General features: G+C 42.2%; 1 protein-coding gene across 4 annotated transcripts in view; it reads right to left on the bottom strand.

Moving 5' to 3' along the window:
- Positions 1-743: 743 nt before the first annotated feature.
- The window catches only part of LOC147255732 (protein bicaudal D homolog 2-like), a 41,714-nt gene continuing 19,067 nt past the window's right edge, over positions 744-23,390 (bottom strand). The window contains exons 3-12 of one of the 4 annotated variants that reach the window (XM_086213649.1): positions 15,352-15,504; positions 14,165-14,379; positions 13,842-14,085; positions 12,174-12,431; positions 11,848-12,051; positions 11,212-11,760; positions 10,605-10,756; positions 5,680-5,911; positions 4,028-4,091; positions 744-2,480 (exon numbers count right to left, since the gene is read on the bottom strand). In XM_086213649.1, the coding sequence (XP_086069775.1) occupies positions 4,044-4,091; positions 5,680-5,911; positions 10,605-10,756; positions 11,212-11,760; positions 11,848-12,051; positions 12,174-12,431; positions 13,842-14,085; positions 14,165-14,379; positions 15,352-15,504 (2,055 nt within the window). In that variant the 3' untranslated portion in view covers positions 744-2,480; positions 4,028-4,043. Of the gene's footprint in view, positions 5,912-10,604; positions 10,757-11,211; positions 11,761-11,847; positions 12,052-12,173; positions 12,432-13,841; positions 14,086-14,164; positions 14,380-15,351; positions 15,505-23,390 lie in introns of all 4 variants that reach the window. The other 3 variants (XM_086213648.1, XM_086213650.1, XM_086213647.1) reach the window with 3 other exon arrangements.

Raw genomic sequence — 23,390 nt, 5'->3', positions numbered from 1 at the left:
ATGTAGAAAGGCAAAAAGAGAGAGAGGGGGGAGGAGTCAGGATTTAGCCAGACAGCAGAAGACAGGGAATAGGTGGTGGAAGTGTTTTTGTGCATTGTGTGAAATGTGATCATGTCCTGGAGCTGCTAGCAGCTGGGAAGTTCCCCTGCTGCTGGTTTCCAGCTGGTAACACTGGGAAGAGACATCAGAACTGAAGCATGGGACCACATACTTCTCTGATTAACCCTTGAGCTACTGTGGATGGACTGGAAATAACAACACAAGGACACTTTGGAACTTAAGTCACATTTATTGATTTTAGCCAGTATGACTACCCTTACACAGATAACACCATCTCCCTACTGGAAAACAAACAAAACACTTTCAGGATTAGTTCAGCAGTAATACATCGGATTCAACTTTTCATTTCCCCTTTCATCATTTTTTTTTAACACCCTGACAAGTTTACATGTTTGTTTTCAATGCTGTGTAAAGGTCCCATAACTGAGAAACATGCATATGACATTTAGCTGTAATCAATATGCCACTAATCATAATGCACATTATTGATAAGAATACAGTACTGCATGACAATTCAAATAAATACCAACATACAGGTGAAGTCGTTATTTCATATAAAGATATCAAACTCTCATTATGGATCAATACTGAAACACAATATGACAATATAAAGTTTGCACAGCTAATTTTATTATCACAATGCTATTGCTTCCAGCAAACAGAAAACTTTTTCCTTTTTGTTAAAAAAAATGTAAAACAGTATCTGAATTGCACTTTTGTCTTTTAGCTTCTCTTCCATATTGGTTACTTTTAACGCCTCAACAAACAAGCATTGGCTATAATGGCACTATTCAAGCTTGTTGATGCTAATTTAGTTTTCTGTTTCCTGAAAACTTTATGCTCAAAGATGATGTAAAAAAGATTCAATAAAAATAAAAAAAAGAAAAGAAAACAAATCAGACAAAAAGATCAAATGCGCTCTCTGCACATTTTTTCCAACAATACTATTGATATCACATTACCTTCACCAAACGAAGCTTGAGATACGTAGAGGTTTCCAATAATACACCGATCTACCCCAACACACAATAGATGCTTGGAGCAGTTTGTTCAACAACAGGAGGCCAAAGGGATTTCTTTTGGTTCCCAAACTTTGATAAAAAAAACAACAACCTTTTCTTAATACCCCTGAATTTATTGAGTGGATCACTGACCTGCAGAATTCAATACAATTTTGTTTTATTGAGCTAATTTTAAAACTATCGTCTCACTCGTGCAGAAAGGGGGGGGGGGGGGATTCCCTTTGCACTTATTGCTGCTCACAGTCATTTTGAACCCCAAATCCTCACCTATAAAGACGAAAACATAAAATACTACTCTAAAATTCTCCCTTGAAACAATGAAAGGCACTACTGGTCAGAAACAAAGAGCTAAATGAACCAAAAACAAATCCCCAGCGCTCGAGCCACCGGCCCGATCTACGCCTTTCTCAGTGACGTCCTCCAGAGTCTTGATTCTTTCCAACCTAAATGGTGTACCAAGATTTGGCACAATAAACAAAGAGAGAATGAAACAATTCCAATTTGGAATTTAATTGTTGCACTTGCAGAGAATTCTGAAAGCCAGTGATCCCATTTCAGTGGAACGCCCTCGGTAAGAAGCTAGGAAAAGCATATCATATCACTCAATTTTTCCCAAAACACAACTTACCTATTTGAATCAGAGCGTTGTCAAGTTTCATTGTGTTATTTTGAACTATTCCTAGGAATAATAAATATATGAAAAACCCCAGAATTTGATCACCCTGGATTTTTGTACAGAACATGGCAGTAGAACGAACACAAAAGAAAAACATCAGCATAACATATGGTAACAAAACAGTTTAAGAATGATAACTTGATGGATAAAATCTTGAGGATTAAGCCAAAAAATGTGGTTCTGTGGTTTGTGGAGTCTTTACTAAAGTAAATTATTTCAGTGAGTCAGGAGGACGTATGATCCTATATGGTATATACTGAATAACTCGCAAACCATAGTACTACCACGCTTTCCTATTGGTTAATAATAGTCTGTTATAATCCTATATAATGAAAGTGCACAGATTAAAAATAATTAAAAATGAAAAAAAATGGATCCAGATAATAAAACAGCTTGTTGATTTACACTGAGAAAAAGCCCCATGTCCTCTGACTTCTCAGTGGAGGGAGAGAATGATGATCACACACTTGTCAGTTCATTGGACTTGTGAGGAATCGGCTTCTAGCAACAGCAGCAGCAGCAGCACGCAACAGAGATCACATTTTAAAAGTATTAAAACGGAAGCAGGACAGTGGATTTGACAGTGTTAACTTTAGGATCTTTTTTTTGTTTTCTTGTTTTTGTCTTCAAGTCCAAATGGCCTATAGTGAGTGCTAATTCTTTTGCGGCGAACTCCGCAGTGAGAATGGATCTTCATCCTTCACGCAGAACTAGTGTATTTACTGCAAAATGGAGAAACACACAAACCAGTGATCAGAGTTAGCATTATTTGTCAATTTAGAGCATCGGTTAACATGATCAGCAGCTGATCGTCTGTCAGACATAGAAGACGGCGGCTGTAGTTAGTCAAAGCGTCAGAAGCCAGTGTTAGGAGCCGCATGGCAGCCAGTGTTATATAAAAAGCTTCATCAACATCGCCAAATTGTTTCTGAGGAGCTGATGTGAAAGCACATTCACCACAAAGTACCCTGCGGGTGCAGTTACATAGCCAACAACTCACAAGTACCATGACCTTTCATTCACTGAAGCTGTATCCCACCACCCAGGTCAGAGGAGATGGGCTTTTCTCATATTCCATGCAAGTTAATGAATAATGAGTTATGTCTTTGACATGCAGGCTTTCTAGAACTCAGAAACAGGATGCATCATGTGTAGTAAAACTTAGAAGGTGATGTGGGCGGAGCCTGCAAGCAGAGGTAGGAGGAGCTTTTATGGTGACATACTGTTATGACACCATATAAGCCAGACATTGATTTCAAAGTAGACGGAGCAAAGCAGGAATTGCTCTGTTTAGGGAGAGGGGTCTCTAATCACAAACACAACCTGGGCTCTATCTAATGCTAAGAGAACCTATACTAGGGGACAGGTTGGTGGCTCAACTAATTTGAATCAATGTCTTCTGGTTCAACAACCAGTCTTTGTATTTTTTTATTTTTCCTCCAAAAATTACCAGGAGTATCTCCGTCTGGGAAACCCCGGGACTCATTCCTCTCAGAATCAAGTCAGCCAGACATCTGGCTTTCTTCACCAGCAAGTCTAGCTTGCTTATCTCCTCTCTCAGGAGCTGGTTTACAACAGGAGTAGTTCTCCCTTCTCTACTCCCCACACCTTTCCTCTTTTAGCGCAAACCGATAGAAACAGAATGTATCGCACTTGTAAGTTAAGCGTCAATGTAAGGGTGAGTGACCTCTAAGGAGGTTGCTTTATTTATTTATTTTTTTGTGTATGATGGCCTTGTCTCCATGCTGTGTGCTGCAGCTTATGGATGCAAACTCAAGCAGGGTTGACTGCTGACATTGTTCCATTTTCTGAGGAACAAATAAGTTCCCTCTCATCATATTTGAGAGGATTGAATACTGTAGTAGGATCCTGCAAGATTTTCACCTGAACATAATCATATTAAGAATATAGAGTTTAATATATAGCTTGGAAGTAGTAAAAAACACATCATTTGTTTGATCTTGCAGGAATCCCTCATCAACCCTGCTTTGGGCATCATGAAGCTAACGTGTCTATGATCCACAAGCAGTACATGGATTATTAAACACAAGCCCCACTTATATTTTTTCCTATTTGCGTAACGCTAGCTTGCAAGAGGTTAAAGCTATTTCGAATACTAAAACAGTACGTTGCTCTGTCCTCACACACAAATAAAAAGTGAATGACCCTCGATTTTTAAAGATTAAAATAACACACTCGTGAGGGCCTTTCACTTCCACGCGGAAATATTCACACAGGCAAATATCGGGAACACGAGTGAGGACTTTACCTGACAAATCCTCATTCTAGTTAAAGGGTGAATGGTGTTGCTGGGGGAGCAAGCTGCTGACAATCTAAAAGAGAAGGTCGTTATGGTGACCAAGTGACAAGACACAGATTAGAGACATGAGGAAAAGGGTTTTCAGCCACATAAACACTGAAGAGCAAGTTCTGAAAGGAAGAAGAGCAAGATAGGGGGTGAGGGTGGAGAGGGAACAGGACAGAGGACAGGGCTTTACATCAACAGATAGATAAATATATCAAGTGTTTGGGTAGCCAGGCACTTTTTGCCGAGTAGTCGGTTGGTATTGAGATTTTTTTATCCAGATGTGGGTGCCTTTTTTGATTTGTGCTCTTCTTCAAGGATTTGCTCCATATTTTAAAAAATCTTCTTTGATCAAAACTATATTGTATCTATGTTCACAGTAATCATTATTTCCACTTTTACCAGAGTAGGAACCTGAGGCACCTGTGCTGAAGTGCACTTAATTTAGGTGTTGAGATCGATTTGTCAAACTTTCTGTCTCCTTCGTCATATGGCTCTAAAAGGATCCATGGCAAAACACATCGGGTCACATTGGATGGCCCTCCTGTATTACACCTGACATCAAATAACTCCTTACAATGTAGAGCCCTGTAGTACATGAGTTTATCTTGTACCACATACCTGAAAACAGAAAAAAAAACAGTAAAAACAGAAAAAAAAAGCTCAAACACATTTCAGCTGCAAAGTAAATGCAGTTCTAAGGACCCTGCTGTACTGTTGTGCTAGCATCACAGCTTTAACATGATCCTGACTTTAACACCTGGGGGCACAGGTGCTCCTTTTCTGCCTACACAATTCCATTTAAAAACCATCAGCCAACCCACTTTTGAATATCTGTGATTTATAACTGTGCTCCCCTAGCAAGAAACCAGAGGGAGATTGCATATTTTAGTTCCTTTTTCATCTTGTAAACATTGAAGCCTGACCTGATCAGGCAGTGGGCTGCTAGACTCAGGTCAGTCCTGGGGGGCCAGGATGGGAGGCAAGGGAGCAAATAGGGCCTCTTTGTGTTTTTAAAGGAGCACCAGTACCGCGAGACAGGTCGAGGAACAGGATGTCATATTAAGTCCCAAGACTGTCAGATTAAAGAACCCATCTCCATTATGTGTTACTGTTACCAGGCTATACACTCAGGGGGCCAGAACAGCTAAGCATAAAAGCGACCTTGTATGTACAGCACTGTGACAGCGGAAAGAATAGACACTCCATAATATCCACAAAACCCCAATATAATCAGGGCCCAATAACCCACATGCTATACATGTCTACTACAGTCCAAACGTCTAGTGCACACTGTACATACATCTGCATTTCCCTAAGCATTTAAACTAGCACACACGAGCAGCCGGTTAGTCACACAGTTGTCCCTAGAGGAGCGCAGGCTGGCCAAGGAGCAAAGCGAGCGAGTGGGGCTCTTTAACACTATGGCAGGGAGGTTTTGACCTGTAGGTCCCCCTTCCCTCTGTACACAGCAGTCCCTTGCAGGTTTATCAACCGCCTCAGTCGCAGTAGATCTTGTATTTCTCGCTGCAGAAGACCACAGGGCCTCCCAGAATGCCACTGGGCATGGCATTGTTGGGCTCTGGTAGGCCAGAGCAGGTGAGACTCTGACTTACATGGGGGTTGTTGGCGGTGCTGCTGGTACCCTTGCTGCGGGTTTTAGACCGGCTGCCGGGGCCTCCTCGACGCGTCTGCTCATGGTCGAACTCCAGGTCCTCCAGGCGCTGCGTGAGGGCCAGTTTCTGCTGGATAGCCATGCGCAGCAGTGAGTTGAGAGTCTTCTTCTCATCTTCTGCTGCAGCCAGCTGCCTCTGCATTTCATCCAGCTGAGTGACATACTCATCACACCTGAAAGTGAAGGAAAAAGTGGAATAAGGTATTTTTGTAGAACTAGGGATGATGTGTTTTTACACAAGACCACCAGGGGGCATCATTAGTTCTAGTAATACCAAATAGCCTTTTACTAAATAAAAAAAAAAAAAGTTATTTGGCTTTTAGGACAATATGTCCACGCTGTTTTCGCAAAACTACACAGATCTCCCATATACCAGCATGTTTTAATAACTGACAAACACAATAAACCACTAGCTGGAGCAATTTAGCCACACACAACAGTACTGCTACATTGCACAATGAGACTTGCAGAGTTCCAACAACTTGCTGCATGATTTCATCACACATTTACATCCTTTCCTCAAAATTTCAAGAATCAACATGTTGATACAGCAACCAACTTTGAAAGCACGTCTTTACTACAGACTGCAAAACTTGACAGTACACTTTCAACCTGGCCTCCTACAAAATTGATAAAACCCACAGTTCAAAACTAACCTGCCACTTTTAAAGTTTGTAATTTCTTCACAATTCAGACACATTCATTACAAATGCGAAGTTTACATGGCGACTGCTACGCAATAGATTCATGAACGACGCAGACGTCTGAGCCTCTCTGAATATTACCAGGTGTACCGTGTTTAAAGTTAAGAATAGATTACATACACAAAGGATGAAAGCATTAACCTAGGAGCCGCAAAGAAGATCATTTTGCGTCATCTGAGGAACAGGATGAGTTGGAGAGGCAGTGGAAGAAATTGTAGATGGGGAGGCAGGAATGTCAACTCGTTTATCACTCAAGCTGTCACTCTTCACACCTAATATTCACTTTTCCAGTGGAAGTGGGTCAGTATCACTTCTATCCATTTACTATGGCAATTTGATTCTCGTCTACCAACCGTTCAACATGACTGGGTGGTGCACTGCGGCACTATCACCTGCCTACCTGCGCCCTTCTGTGAGAGTGTATCAAAGGCTGGACAGGTATACAAACTGGGTCATCCTGAGGGATTTCAAGGCAGGGGGGTTCCTATCTTCAGCCACCATCTGCTGTTTTTCTGTTCCTTTTCCCCTTTGCCAACCCATCTTTTTTTCCTCTCACTGCTTCACACCCTCATTCAGCTCTCTTTCAATCACGGCCTGTCTCCGGGCTCTTATCTTGCCTCTCAAGCCTTTTCTTCCTAAATTGCTTCTTTGCAGCCGTCGCCGACTGTCAGCCTGCATCAGTCACTTTCTTTATCCTTGTCTTGCTCATCTCTACTTTCTGTGTTGCTGACAAAGCAACCTGAGTGACATTCCTCTGTAATGACTGGCACACCTCAGTGGAGGGAGCGGTAAGTTATATTAGCCAGGATCACTACGGCAATGCCATTCAGGTGTAATCTCACTGGTAGGTTGCCTCACCCCGCTCCTTTTCTGTGCCGTTTAAGTAGTTACTTTCTCTGAGAACAAACTGAGACAGACCACAAGGTGGAAAAAAATGTCATGACAGTTAACCATTTCAATGACTGCAACCGACAAATGAAATTTCCCAATACAGGTGAAAACTAATCTCCAAGTACAATAATTTTTTTACTAATGAGTCATCTAGATAAAAAAATATTCTAATATAATTATTAACACAATAAATCTCAAAATAGGAGGAGATTCTTGACTTGATGAAGTTTTTACCCATCAGCAGAAGTGTCAGAACTACCTGGCCAGTTTTTACTGAACTTGGCAGAAAGAAAAAAAATAATAACATTTTTGTGTCTGATCCATTTAACAAAGCAAAAAAATAGCAATTATTGTCATTAGTTTTAACATCATCTTTGGTGTTGTATACACTGTACAGAGTTTTGTCCAAGTGAGAAAAGGGAACACAAGGAAAGCTGCATGAGGAAGGGACAGCATAAATATTCAAATCCATGTGCGAATTCCTCACTTGTTTTAAGATAAATACGACAAGGAGGCAGAATCTCAGGCTAAAATATACTTGTATGTTTTTGTTGTGTGTGGGGGGGCTGCACGTGATTGAGCTCCATGTGAACTCTGGCCTCACCAGACAGCCATACAAACATAAACCATGCCCAACCTCTTGTGTATGCAGTTTGATTCCCAGTGGGACACACACCCGGACAATGGGGATCAGTGCTGCTTCATTAAACTGAGTTTGAGGTTGGGGGTGGGGGGGTGGGGGTACCCCCATGGGAGGGGTGGTTGTTCAGTTCAGGCTCCCTTGCATATGTGTGTGGGGGGTGTGGAACGTTTTTCCCGGGAAAAAAAGAAGAGTAGTCTATTCTAGGGACTGGTGGGATACAAAGGGAGTCTTTTTTTGTCTGCTGATGGAGTGCAGAACAATAGCTGAGACAGGGTGAGAGACGGTGGCTTTCCTTTAGAGAACAAACACTTATCATATTCACAACTTTAACAAACAGAGAGTATGCATCTGATGACATACAACAGCTGCCTAAGGATATCTTTAGCACTGCAACTTTCATGTAGGTAGGTTTCAGGATCAATAATGGCTCTGCTCCACACACACACACACACACACACACACACACACACACACACACACACACACACACACACACACACACACACACACACACACACACACACACACACACAAAACCATTCTTCCCCTCAGCTGTTATGTTGTCTGGAGTTTGATTGGTCACAGTGAGATGGATATCATTGAAAAGAGCATGAAGAAGGAGTTACATACGAATGATGGAGAGAGAATGTATCTAACGACAGAACAGAAGTGTGAATGTGAGAGGACAATATGTAACTTGAGCAAACGGTTTAATCAGTAGGAGCTGGTGCTGAGATCATGTCCAGGCATGATTCAGGAATGTTGGAGGCAGGCAGGAGTTTACTGTTAATATGACACCAGAGGCTGCAGCTGGAGGGCTATGCACATAATTACAAACAGAAATGGAGAGAAGTATAAACAGAGAAACGCAAAGTCTCAAGTCTAATCTTTAAGACAAAGGCTCACAAAAACATGCATTCTTTCTATTCCACTCCATCTCTTGCTAGCCTTTTCAAAGACCACACATTTCTATCTAAGAATTTTCAATGTCTCTGAGATCCACTTTTACAGACTTTGTCAAAGTGGTGATTACCATGAAAAAAAAGACATTAGGCTCCTGTAGTTGGCTTCAAATAAAAGCTGGTCCCCTTCCCCTCTTTCTTTTCCAGAAGACTAGAGAACCGGGTGTTTAGCGGCAAGGAAGGATGGAAGGGGGACAGGGATACAAAGGGTGGGAGTGTGGGAAACCTTGGTCAGACAAGTGCCCCAGCCTCTCACAGAGTCCCCTGACCCAACTTCATGCGGTATAGAAGTTGATTTACATACCAATACATGAACCCCATAAACACACTGAATGTAAGTCTTGCATGAGTACCACAAAACCAACATACAACTGAGGTGAGAGTCTCAACAACATCATAGTTGAGGGAGATGCCACAAAGAGGAAAACAGGCAGATGCAGATGATATACACCAAGCTGGAAAGTCCAAAATAGGCTCAAGGAAACAGATGCGACAGTGGCTCTGCTCCTCACAACAATTATTATATACACCCTCTGTGCATTGCTGGAAAAGTAACTCATTGGACTTTATTTAGTTTATTAGTGGGAGAAAGACCAGTCATCCTCATCACTTTAGGTCCAAATAGTTGAGTCATGTGACTCTGCAGTACCATCTCTCGCATTTGCAGAGAGTGAAGCCTTCTTCCTGTTTCTGGATTAGACGCTGCAGGTATCTGAAGTTACTTCAGCAAAAGCAATTCACTTAAGGGACCGGTATTGAATGGCTGTGTGGGTAATGTGAGGGGTGCTAAACTGCCCACACTTTCCCTGCTGCCTCCCTGTAACCTTTGTTCTAGAAAACAGTCTCTCTTCCTCCCTCTGCACTGCTTGAGCTTTGCAGAGGATTGTGGGGGAGTCAGGAAACAAAACTGTCTCAGCATCTCAGTGTAGCCATATGGGTCAGAGCTGATATTTACAGGAGTGGAAGTGTACATCTTTCAAAGACACACAGAGAACACAACCACTGTGGAATGACTAAAATTACATGTAATATGGTTCACATGAGTGCAGTCACTCATTTTCTTACCTTCCTTAAAAATACAGATATATAAATATTTAAGTAAACAGTGTGTGAGCACTTACTTTACTATGCGTAAAGAGGTGAATGAATAATCCAGACCAAGCTGAGGTAGGATTATGCACTGAACCTTTGACCGGCTTCTCTTCGGAATCAGAAAAGATTAAGTGAGGGTGTTGGGCCAGCTAACCCCCCAGCACTACACACACAAGTCAAAAACACTACACAAGTGACATATTTAAATGATACCCAGATTACATACCTTCTGTTACTTCTGGTTCCTTCATGGACATTATCTCAAAAAACAAACAATATATGCCTTAAACGTGATTTTACAGTAATATCTTGGCTGACACATAATAAATATGGATAACATCCCATCTTAAGCTTTGTTGTTTTATGATTGTAACCTTTGTATGACAACATCTGTAGTGTGATTAGAGCCTCTTAAAGATAAACTGTAATAGCACAGTTTACAAGCACACATAAACAATAAAGAGTGTCCATGTGGCAATTTCCTTATTTTGTTTATTAAGATAGGTCTTTTAAATGGTATTCCTGCTGGCCAGACCTAGTGAAATGTATTTTTCTCTATTGAGCAGAGTCTTACCGTGTTGCAAACATAGCACGGAGAGAGGAAAAGGTGGCCGCGTCTTCTTTCAGGGCTTTCAGCTCATTTCTCAGTTTCATCATGGTCTCAGTCACCATGGCTTTTTCATTTTCATACTTGCTCTTCAGATTGGCCAGGGCAACCTCTGCTGTCTGTGGGCAGGTAAGAAGAGTAAAAGGGTCAGAGAGGACTTAGTTAGTTCATTATTCTGACATTAAGGTAACCCACCATGTTGGAAACATTTATAGCATCTATAGGCTTAAATAATATGGTTTATGAGGAGCTTTCATAACTGCGTAGCCACACACAGACTTACAAGGGATACTAGACCAACTGTGTGGGGGCACACGCACAAACATACACACATACACACAGACACACAGTGTTATGTTTCTTTGTACTCTGCAGGGTCATTTGCCCATCCCAACCACAAAGATACTCCGAGCAGCTGACACCTTGAGACTGCTGTCTCGACCAGTGGTATAGATATATCTGCAGTGCATCTGCTCCAACAGCTGAATAGACTTGAAATAGCTGACACTGATGTCCTCTGTTTCTGTCTTTCAAAGAAAATTGACAAATGTCTGAGACCAAAATGTCAGCTGACCTGTTTATTGGCCTTGAGAACGGTCCTTAGAGTGGCAATCTGCTCCCTCTTGGTGCTGAGGAGGGATTTTAGCTTGAGGATCTCCTCCATGCAGGCTTCCTTGTCCTTGTCAGCCACAGTTCCGAGCTCCAGTGAGGCCACCCTCTGACGTGACAGCTCAGTGGTGCGGTCTACAGCAAGCTGCAGGTGCTTTATCTGATCTCTTATGATTGCAACTAGATTGTAGATGTTCATGGGCTCGCGGCGGTGGTCAGACACAGGAGAAGGCAGGGAGGAGACCGGTGATGGGGCTCCATCGCTTTGGTCTGTCTTGAGAGGCTCTGGGAAGAGGCCCTTAGTGAGCAAAATGGGAGAGCGGCGACCACGACCCTCTGGGCTGCTACGACCGCCCTTACCCTCCTTGTAGAAGTCAAGCATGACGCGGTTGGGGGTCTCATTGTTGCACATGCAGACATGGTTGTAGAGGGTGGCCAGTTCTTCACTGAAGGTGACCAGCTCATCCTGTGCCACACTCAGGCTCCCCTGTGACTCACCAGCCACATCACTCAGCTGACACAGAGAAATAAATCATGAACAATGTTTAGTGTTGTAAATAGGGATTTCAGTTGAATATCAGTGTCAAAAACATCGCTTCACCTTGCGCAGCTCTTTCTCCAGTTTAGCCTTCTCTTCTATCTCTGTTACTCTTGTCTTCTCCAGAGAGGCCAACTTCCCCCCCAGCGTGGTGACATCATTCTCCAGACGAGCGCGCTCCTCTTCGTAACGTGACTGACAGGCCTGGTATTCGGTTTTCAGAGTCTTCAGTTCCTCTTTCAGCTCTCCTGCCTCAGACACAGCAACCTGGTACAAAAAAAAAATGGTCATGGCTAGATAAAATCTGTATATAAACTTAAGACAGTTCTAAGGAAACAAGATTAATCTGACATGTTGTCCTCTTATCATCTCTACTACAAGACAGCTACCTTGTACTTGCACTCCAGGATCTCTGGTCCATTGATGTCCACCTCATAGTAATCTCCGTCTTCATGGCTATCGCGTTCTTTTTCATTGTCCAGAGCAGACTGCCGCTCCTTGCTTGCCTGGAGTTTACGAATGGCATTAAGGTTCTCTGTTAGGCGGTTGACCTTCTCTTGGTGTTCTGACAGAGCGCCATTAGCCTGTTCTAGCTGTTTCTGGGAGTCCTGTAGAGTGGACAGCAAGTTGACCTTCTCACGCTCCATCTGAGGAGAGATGAGGAAACACAGCAATGAGATGTCAGGTAATCATACTGTATGCGTCTCTGCTTTGCTTGTTGCACACATGCAGTAGATATCTGCATTCCTAAGTAACCTGACAATGTGAATGATTTCGACATTCAAATCAATCCATGTTAAATCAGTAGATTATATGTAACCCTAGCCGCTATCTGGCTTGTGTTGCCAAAGTATGTGAGGCTCATTGCCCAGTAGCGCAACAGAGTTAGGATGCCCTTGACTTTGCAGGATTCTGTTCAGCTGGGTGCTGGCAGAGCCCCAGGTGGGGCGTCTGACACACACGCACACAGTTGTGCTGATATAGATATCCAGTTATTTCAAAAACTGATGTGTAAATAATATAAGAGTATCATTGTCAAGCTCATCTGCATAAATCATGTATAAGTTTGGAATTCATAATGAAGATAAACTTAAAAAGGAAGCTTGATTAATATTGGTAACAAATAGACTAAAAGAGAGATGATGTTAGAAAATGGAGTGTTTCTCTTCACTCATCACATTTAAGAAATGCTTATGATTAAAATCTAGCACAGCTGATACTGAAGAGAAGACAGCTTTATCTGTCACACAATTAAATTGCTTCACTTTGGAAATGGGAGCCATAACTCATCACTTCGTATCGCACTCCAAAATAATCCATGTTGGATGATGTTATTTATTGCCAGGAACTAAAAGGATTACATCCATGGAGAGGACGTCTGGGGTCAACCACTGAATATCTAATCAATAGAAGGAGCACAGATAGAAGGGAGTGATTAAAATGCTTTACGGAAGCTTTTGTTTCCTCTACCCTGATTCCGGTCTGGAATGTGTAGAATGACCTGGCTTCAGCAGCCAGTGTGATACAGTGCTATGCTGATATCAGGACATTTGTCACAGTAAGCAGGGTTAACCACACTGACAGGAGGGTTGAAGATAAAAGTGCCAATTGAGAGGCAGTGTTGAACTAGCTTCAAGTTGATACTGTTTTCATGTTGTTTTTTATGAAGGATGAGGAAAGAAAATCCTTAATCCCTTAGTCCTGAAAACAATCTTTATGCCGAGTTCCATTCTGGTAACCATGGTACCCAATCAGGCATAGCCTTGGCCCCATGGAGTGGTGATGAAGCAGATGGCAGTTCCACCGGTGCCACCACCCGCTGCCTCTTAGCTCAGCAGAGCTTGGAGGGTGTGTGTCTCCCCATGGATTAATGTTGCTAGCCCAAACACCCCTCTGGCTCTCTCACGCAAACATACTGTCTAATTTCAAAGTGATTTTTGTAGCTTTGTTTGAGGGTAATGAAACAAGTAAATTCAAGGTCTGATATATTTAATTTACATAGGAAAAAACGTAGATATATAGACACAGTTCTTAGATTATGGTGGTAAAACACAAACCTGCATTAGCTGTTGTTTTAGCTTTTGGATCTCTGAGATGTTAAGTTCGCTCAGCAGGTCATCTACAAGGCTGGGAGCTGGATTGAACAGCTCCTCTTTTGTGGGCAGAGAGATGCGGTTGTCGTCGATGGTGTTGGGAAGTTTGGTAAAGCCATTCTCAAATCCGTGAAGGGCGTCATCGTTATTGGGTTCAGTGGTGGCATCGTCGCTGAACTTGAGACCATCAAGAGAGATGCTAAGAGGGCTAAAAGAAAGGAAAGAGAGACATTTAATGAATTCCAGCATGTTGGCTGAGGTTCAAACCTTGTGTGTGCTTTATTTACCTGTGATAGAGAGTGTCTCCAATGCTCATGTAGTGAGATAACTCCTTCCTCAGGGAGGCTTTCAGCTCACGCTCAGTTTTGATGGTCTCCAAGGCCTCTCCTAACTGACGCTCAGCAATCTCTTTCAGGCGGATGGCATCCTCTAGCTGGCTGTTAAGGAACTGAGTATCCTCCTCCATACGACGGTTTTCATGCTTCAGACCCTCAAACTCCACCTGGGCATACAAGAGAACCATTTTGAGTTCTGGATTCCCAAAGAAATACAATTAGATGTAGCTTCACGTGGGAAACTCGCTGCAAACAGTGGCATTATTCAAGATTATGTTACTCTAGATCTTTTTCATTTCTCAAATCGAGTTAATTGGATTCAGTTGCCCAAAAGGTATGCTTTTGTTTGTTTCATCCCTTCATGATGGAGCACAATCAAAGACCACAAGGGCATATTGAAAGAATTTACTGCTCAAGCATAAAAAGCAACATTAAAGGGGAATATCCCACTTTGAAATTCAGCTTTCATGTTTACAAACATGAAGCAAGGGTTTTCTTCATATTATTCACTAATTTTCAGAGAGTCTGTCAAACTCTTCCCTGATTATACTGCTACTTAGTCCCAGACATTTGCAAATACAAAGGTTGCTGTATATCTCTTTATTGTATCAGAGGAGACGGCATGGCTCGGAGGTAGCGTGGCTGTCTAGTAACCAAAGGGTCATGGTTCAATCCTCACTTCCCTTGGTGATCATGTCTAAGTGTCCTTGAGCAAGATACTGAACTCAGACTTGCTCCTGATGAGTAGGTTGGCGCCTTACATGGCAGCCTCCACCTTGTATGTGTGTGTGTGTGTGTGTGTGTGTGTGTTTGTGTGTGTGTGAATGGGTGAATGAGATGACGCTTTGAGTTCTACTATTGTCCATTTACCATTTTTTAAATCATTATTAGACTATAATATCACAGTGTGAATACTTCTTTTGGTTGTCTAATCTATGCAAGAAGGGCCGATAGCTGGTGGGAGGCAGAGGGCCTGCTGTAAGATAGTGTACAGTAGATGTGTGCAAATTGTTGAAAATGCTTGGATTGAGATGCTAATAAAGTTACAAAAGATGCTTCTAATTTACCTGTCAATCCCTGCTAATGTTTTGATACTGCAAACCCCACTGTTGTCATTTCCAACACTGCTGCATCCTTACCTGGCTCTGTTTTAACACCGAGACCTGCTTCTGCAGCGAGATGTTCTCCTCCTCCAGCTCGGTATAGTCCTGCAGCAGACGAGCCTCCCGGAACTTGTACTCCTTGATGTCATCGCGCAGTTGATTCCTCTGGAGCTCCACCATCTGGTTGTTCTGTAAGACAAATTGATGGGGAGAACAGAAGGAGAGGAGGGCAGGGGAAGAGCTGTCAGTGACCACTATTTCAATCTTGTTTGACGGAGTGAGGATGTAAAGTTGCTTGAGTGTAACTGTTTGTGTCAGGCTGACTCTTAAACATTCTAAATCTTGCTAGGTAAAAAAGGGAGCTTCCATCTGTCCAGACCTGTGCATGTGCATGTCTTTGGTGTGTGTTCGTATTAAAGAGAGGTGGCAGGTGACGCTCCAGGCAGTAGGCCACAAGTGTGCTTGTCTGCCAGCTTTGATGGCACCAAACGGACTGAAGCCTATTATCTCTCTTGTAGTGACAGGCGGTCAATAGCTTGGAAGAGCTCTAGTGGTCTAATTTTATGAAGATTAGCTACATTAAAGCTTAATTCTCTACGCAAGGACTCATCAACACAACTCAGACACTTGTGGAGTCAATGGAACTTCAAATCAATCTGGCATTACGGAGTCACTGTGTGTTGGTTAAGTAATACACTGATGCAGGAGGAAAATAATCTGTGTTAAAAGTTTGCTATAGTGTTGAAAAGAAAAAGTGCTGCTTGGCTATTTCTTGCTGGAGGGCATCATTATTGTATTGTGAATGAAGTTAGGAGAAATGCCCCTCCCCAATTCTAGACACTCCTGCAAAGTTGGGGACACAGGGATCCCATCAGCCTGACTGAGCCACCTGTTTCTTTACTACCTTGTCTTTAGACCTGTTAAACCTTCCAAACTTTTCTTTCAAGGTCTGTCATTGCAGGACTGCCCCTGCAGTGAAAACACAGGACCCAAGACAAACATAGAACATTTGCCACACAGAGTAATGGTAGATACAATTCAGGAAGTAAAGGGCACTCACACACTCCCTGATTTGAGCTGAGTAAATGCTTTTAATAAAGAAAGCACATTTTGACTGACCTTGAATGCTCATGTGTGCAAACATAACTTTTCAACTTTTGTGTGTTGGTGGTGCTGCAAGTCTGTCTGCATTAATTGGATGGATGAGATTAAATTCAACACACACACACACACACACACACACACGAAGACCCTGCTGCTGTTATCTGTTATCTCCTTAGCAGGTACATGTAAGACAGTAACAGATGAATGGCTGTCTAAATTTATACGGCTACGGTACAGTAAGTGTTTCCATCTGTGTGTGTGATGTGTGTCTTTCTCCCAAGAGAGTTGGCAGCGATAACCTAATACCAGAAGGACATTTAGCCTCCCAATCCCTTGCCAGGTGGCTCCTTCCTCTTACGCTGTCACCATGTGGCCGCATCACAATCCCCTGCTCTTAAGATCGTTCAGCGGTGACAGGAAGTCAATCCTAGGAAGCTTTCACTTTACTTTCTCATATTACCACTACCTTCAGACTGAATCAGTAATGTGGTGACAGCCTATCCTGATGGTTGTGAAAATGGCTGTCAATCACTAAAAGGTCACAGAGTTTTGAACCTTTCTTTGAAGGCAGATTCCTTGCTACCATCCATGTATTACAGAGCAGAGCGCAGGCATGCAGGACAACAATCATTCAGCCTGAAAAACAGCACTAATGCGACTCAGGAGACTGTCATGCAGCAATACCTCTGTAATCGGAACTGTTTATAAGTTTAACTTGTTTAGGAGGGAATGCAGGAAGGAGGATTGTTGCTAAATCCCAACTGATGAAGAAGACATGCTCCTTGTTTGCTCTGTGTAATAATTAATCACTTTCATGTAGAGCTGAGCTGCAGAAGCATTAATATTCATTAGGGTTGTGCGCATGTCTAATATGTGTGGGCGTGCACTCTGTGAAAGCCCTGATGTTGATGAACTTCTCAATAATGCATGAGGTTACAATACAGATCAGCCCAACCACTAAGCTTCTACACAGTGGTCCTGACTTTTGAGGTAAAAACTATATGAAAGAGAAGATGAAAAAGAGCTGATATCAGTGCATATATGTGCATTTATGTGACACTAGGTCAAACATCATGTGTATCCATAAAGATTTTCACCCTGTTGTCCCAGTAATCTCAATTAAGCACCAGCTGGTTGCTCACGCTTCTTCCAGATCAGGGTTATGGGTCTCAGCTGGAGGGTCAGTGCTGTTTAGTCCTGATGAAAAAAATCCATGACTGAACCTGATTAAGATCCCTCTCCTCTCTGACTAATGCATGCTAGGGCTTTGACCTTTCACCTTAATTCTGCTGCCACACTGACACCCTCAGGGAATGCTGTTGTACTGTCCTGCTGCCTGACAGAAGCTAATTTGGGTAAATTCACTAGGAGCTGTGGTGGCCATGTGTGCTCCTGATAGTGTGAACAGGGGACACTTGTCCCTCCTGGAATTGTTTATTAGTGAGTGCCTGTGTATCTGTGTTTGCCTGGCTGGATACTGGTGTGTGGTATGTACTAGATGGCCATCTGGGGTGCCACCAATGGAGAACCTAGAACTGAGAAGACACTGGTGACCACTGACCTATGTGTGGTCGGACCCCCTGCTTGCTGTCACTACAGGTTACGTCTGAACAGCTGCTAGAACACACACACACACACACACACACACACGCACACACACACACACACACAAATGACAAATGGGTCACTTCCATTCAAAGTGTGTGGCCTTAAAAAATTGCAGTTCTATGCTGCTCTCAGAAGATAAGTCTTTTATGCTCTCTCTAGGCCAAACAGTGCTGCAAAATGTCATAGAAACATATTTTATGGGGGCAGAGCTTGTTTTAAATCACAACTCTGAATGGCTAATTGTATATGAGAACTTACTTTCAATTCTTAAGCCCCCCCATGAACTACTTTTGACAGCATAACGATGTTGAGTCTACTTAAATCTCACTAAAGCCCTTAACAATTTCTCAGTTGGTTTGAGTGGCTGTAACCACGACATCAATGGGAAACAGCTCCATCACTCTGTAAGCCATGGTGGCAAAGTTTTAGGATTAACACAAGTATAGCTTAGGAAAGATTTAGTACTTTGTTAAAGGCCCTCTCTCTGCAAAATCCATATTTAATAACCTTTTACCAGGTTTTTTGGCTCCCGAGAAAGTGCTGCACACTCTCAGATGGCACATTTGATATTGATAAAACAGCACAACAGGCTTGATATAGTATCCTCTCTCTCCACTCCCACTCAAATGACCTCCATTTCACTCCCTGACCTGCTCACTTTGCACCTCACTAAAATGCACTGTAGTATTTTCCCATTTTTTAGAAACTACCCAGCCCATAAAGTGCAGAGGGGTTCCCGCATGGCATGACGGAGTGCAGACACATTGCTTTATTCATCTCCTTTCCCTACTGTCTAAAAGCACTGACCTCAATTTTGCCATTTCACCAATGTCTCTGCTGCTCTCATTTTCCAAACGCCAGCTCCTTGATATGTCTGTGCTTTTAAAGATGTGACCGTGTATTTGTCACACTTGAATTACCTCCTTTATTTTTCAAGACAATTTCGTCTACCAAAAGACAAACATACCTTCTGCCTGTCTTGATATTCTGCTGTATAGCACTCTTTTTGGAGCTCCACTCTGCCGTATGTGTTAAGGACAAGTCAATCTGAGTTAAATCCAAGCCAAACCCATCCCACGAGAATTGAACGACAGATGCAGTGCACCTCAACTCCCTCAAAGTATTGCTTCAGGTGTAGCTGAGGCACAACGAAGCTCAGGGGTTCTTTTGCTACTGTCAGGATGGGTGAATTTGGGTGACAGCAAATCTGCTTTTATCCTCCTCATCACCACAAGTAACTGTCATTCTTTTCATCCTTTTCAGAAGAAGCACAGTCAAAGCCACACTATTGAATGAGACAATTAAAAAGTAAGAAGTGAATGGAGTCTTATGAATTTGTGGGAGATGCTCCTTTGTCCACTATATGAAAGAGCACAGGGTGAATGTGTGCCTTCATGCACTTAACAGTGATTCTGAGGTCATTTGGAGGAAAATGGGGAAATGTGCACATGAGCATGTTAACACCAATTAGTTCAAGTGAATGTGTCAGCTTGTTTGTCTGTGTGTGTTGCAGTGTTGTTTTCGTCGACTGTGACGATGACAAAATTATTTTGTTCATGCCCCTTTTTTGAATGCCGATAATGAGATGGTGACGAGATAAACATGGCTATTTGATGACTAAAACATGACGGGACGTGTGTGAGTTTTCGTTAACAAGAGACTGCACATAAATGTTAGCTGGTGGTCCGTCAGACGTTCAAAATGCATGACATTTCTGCTTATTGCGTGTGTTTGATTTGTCAATTATGGCCTAAAAAGTAATCAAGCAAGCAAGTAGTCTGCAATACTGCTGCAACCTATTCTTCTTTGGTCACGCCCATTCTGCTCAACACACCTGCGGTCACTCGTCACAGGCATTGGACCATGGCAGCAGCGTCAACAAATGAGCTTGGTGGTCGGAAACAACAAGAAGATATGTGGACGTATTTAAAATATAATCCAGCAGCAAAAAATAACTGAATGCACTGTAAAGGGGGACAATGGCAAATGTGTACACTAAGAATATTTTTGTTTTTGGCTTTTTTGCAGTAATGAATACTGATTTCACTGTAACCATTTTATCAGTGTGTTATGCATAATTCTTAGATCAAAAAGTACATGCCGTTGGGTGGAAACCTTGTAAGTCTAAAACCATTCCTTATTATTGTACTTACTGGTGAAAGTAGCCTATCTACAACCTCACAATTTGCTAAACTAGACTTGACTGATACCGTTTTGAGTTTTCATGGACTAGAACTAGCTAAACCTATCACATATAGAAATGAATAACACTAAGACTATGTCTAAATCTAAAATGGCTGCCAAAAACAACACTGGTGTGTTGATTTATTTGGATCCATTCATCGTGCATGGACAAGATCGTACTCTGTACCAGGGACTTAAATGAAGACACATTCGGAACTTCACTAAAGCTGAGAAAAGATTGAACAACATTTGGTGCAAATGGTAGTTCTTCCAAATAGATTTTTAAAATGCTGGCTTGGCTTTAAGAGCTAAAAATAGACACATGGGTCATGAGGTAGAAGTGGCTGTAAGAGTAATTGATGCTGGCTGCTGTGGTTAGGTAACCTAAATAACATCTGGATGGTTTAAATTTGTGGAGATTGAAGTAGCATGTGTAGATTTTTCTTCTTCGCTCTTTAAAATCATATTCATCTGCAGGTACAGAAATCTATTTCCTTTCTAAAAAAATATTCACAATTTTCTTTTTTTTTAGTGGTTTTTGTTGTAGTGCATTCCCCAGCTATAGTATCAGAAGGTAGGTGATCTGTCTCGTCACATGAAATAACAAGACGTTTGACGTCAACACCCCAGAGCCCTTGAGGAGTTGTGTTACATTAGCCTCACGTAAGATGATAATAAGAGGTAACAAAGAGCAACCATAGCTGGATCCCCTTACCACTTGATGCTGACCTTTCAAAGGGTGCGCGGCAGTCAAATCTGATATTCTGTTTCTAAAGCTGTTCCAACATTGAAAACATGCAGGGATGCACTTTAATTCTAAATGCAATAACACCAGTGGCCTTCCTCACAAGGGAGGCAAAACTTTGCCCTCTCCTGACCTTTTATACTCATCTCATCGATACAGATACCCTTTTTCTCAACCCCCACTTCCCTGTCAGGTGTTTAATCCACTCAGTCAAAACAGCACTTCATTAAGGAGGCAGCATACAGTTAAACACCACAACTCATTGTGTCAATGAGGTGGAAAGACCATTTATGTTTAATGGCAATATCAAGTCTGGGGCTGCATTGGGCTGATAGCAATATCAGGTATCTGTTCTACACATCCCTACCTGTTGATGTGAGTCCATTGTGTTGAGTATATGATAAAGGGCTAAAAAGACTTTTTTTATGAAGACATTTTTGTTTCTCTGGCACCAAAGATATGATAAAGAGCAACAAAAACAACAAAACTCCATCTGTATTAGCATTAGCTAATGGCCAAATTATTATCTGAGACATCAGTTTCAACATCAGCAAGGACTTCCACAACTGGTGGACCCCTACAACTAGTCATATTGCAGTGATTTTGAGGTGAAAACACTATGAATGTGACTAGTAACAGATGAGCTGAAGTACATGGATATCATTTTGAAACATTTTTATCTTTGGTGGTGTAAGGCAGTGAGGATAATGGAAGAACACTTTAGGCCTCTTCCTCTCAGGATATGAGAATGAATTTAATGAAGTCATGCCTATTAGAGCGCGCCTCCTTACAATGAGATTGAGTCTTTTTGAGTGTTTAATCCTGTAGACTGAAACGTAGCAGTGAAAAATGTCTTATCTTTGCTCTGGGCTATCATTTGAGCCCTTGGCATGGGAGACTGACTGGGAGGTTTAGATGTGTGAAGTGTATAACCAGCTGAAGTGCTGGAACTAAACGGTTGTGAATGAAATAGCTTAGACAGAGACAAAAGCCATTTCACAGTGACTGAAGCTTCCAGGTCCGTATAATAAAGGAATGGTTGTATTATCTAGTGACTGAGTTAAGGAAGAACTTCATTTTGAGAGCTTTTTGCAGCCTCTTCAGGCATTGAAAGCTCTTCCCCTGAATGCATGTTTAGTTGACTGGAACCTTTTACGCAGGTGCAAAAAAATTCACTTTCAAAGAAACAAAAGATTTCAGTTACAACTGAACCGTCAGCGGCCTTCAGTCATGCCCAATATGATTACCAGTTACCCGAAAGGAGCGCCGTTCACCACTAATGCTGAATTTACTCTCATTAATCCTGTCTACTTCTCTAACGGATTTTGGGCCTCATTCTCTTTTATTTGTGTCACTCATCATCTCCCCACTCCAGTCTCTCCACTGCTTCAGCTTCTGGGCTAATTTAAAACTCAGGGAGACAAAGGCCTCTTTCAGTTCTTTGCCAGTGTGGTCACAATGCCAGCCTCAGTGCCAATACTCCCTCCATTTGGCTGTCCACCTCGCACCCACAAAGTGCCACAGAAGTACCATTTGAAAGTGTCACTATTTGCCATAGATGGGACTACTTACACTACAGCCCCTTTATAGATCAAATTAGAACTGGCTAGGGTTGGTGGTGTGTTAAGGGGATGCATAATGGGAATGGTACCTGCAGAAAGGCCATCATGCAGGGGCTGCCAGTATGGGTGAACCCCAAATATGCAGATCACACTAAAAAAAAACATGGCCCAAGACTACAGACTGTTTTTCTCTTGGTGTCACTCAAAAAAGAATGTGGTTTTGAATTAATTAGGCATTGGAACAAGATCCTATTTCATTATCTAGCTGATGTTAAATTACTGACTTTTGTTATACACGCAAACAAGATCACGTCAAAACACAATAAAGACAAGTGCGTCAGTCAACAATGAACAAAAACCCCTCAATTAAGGAGGACTACCAATCATTTTCTTGTTGTTGTATATTATATTATTCCTATGCATGGCCATTCAATTCTGTCTCACAGAAAATGCCACCAAAGCAGTACTGTGGTCACTAAGCTAAAGTAGGAGATTTAGCAGGAGTAATGTCTTTGTAGAAAGTAATCATGTTCAGGTGGACTCTTGAATGGTTGCAGGCATTGAGGTTTTAACTGGTTATCCTCTGGTCTGGTGAGGCACATCTGGCTTCCAACCTGTACTTAGACGCTGAGTAGCAGCTGACCTAATTAGAGTGGAATTGGGAGCTTTCCGGAACTTAAGTCATTTAGGAGAGACGTGCCATTTTTAAGTCTTTTTTCACTAATCTTGGTAAGAAATGCCTCTGACATCTGTTTAAAGTAGTGACTCACAGAAAACAGCAGTGAGCTCTGCAGCTCACTCAGAAAGGGAGAATCTTTTTACTCTTACACCTCAGTCTTCAACTGGAATTATCAACTAGACCTGTTAAACTG

Source organism: Aulostomus chinensis, chromosome 9 (assembly GCF_037954235.1).
Source record: "Aulostomus chinensis isolate RoL2024-O1b breed Wild chromosome 9, RoL_Achi_v1.0, whole genome shotgun sequence".
Classification (NCBI taxonomy): Eukaryota; Metazoa; Chordata; class Actinopteri; order Syngnathiformes; family Aulostomidae; genus Aulostomus; species Aulostomus chinensis.
Note: the sequence above shows the minus strand (reverse complement) of the source record. Positions and strands in the feature narration are given on the sequence as shown.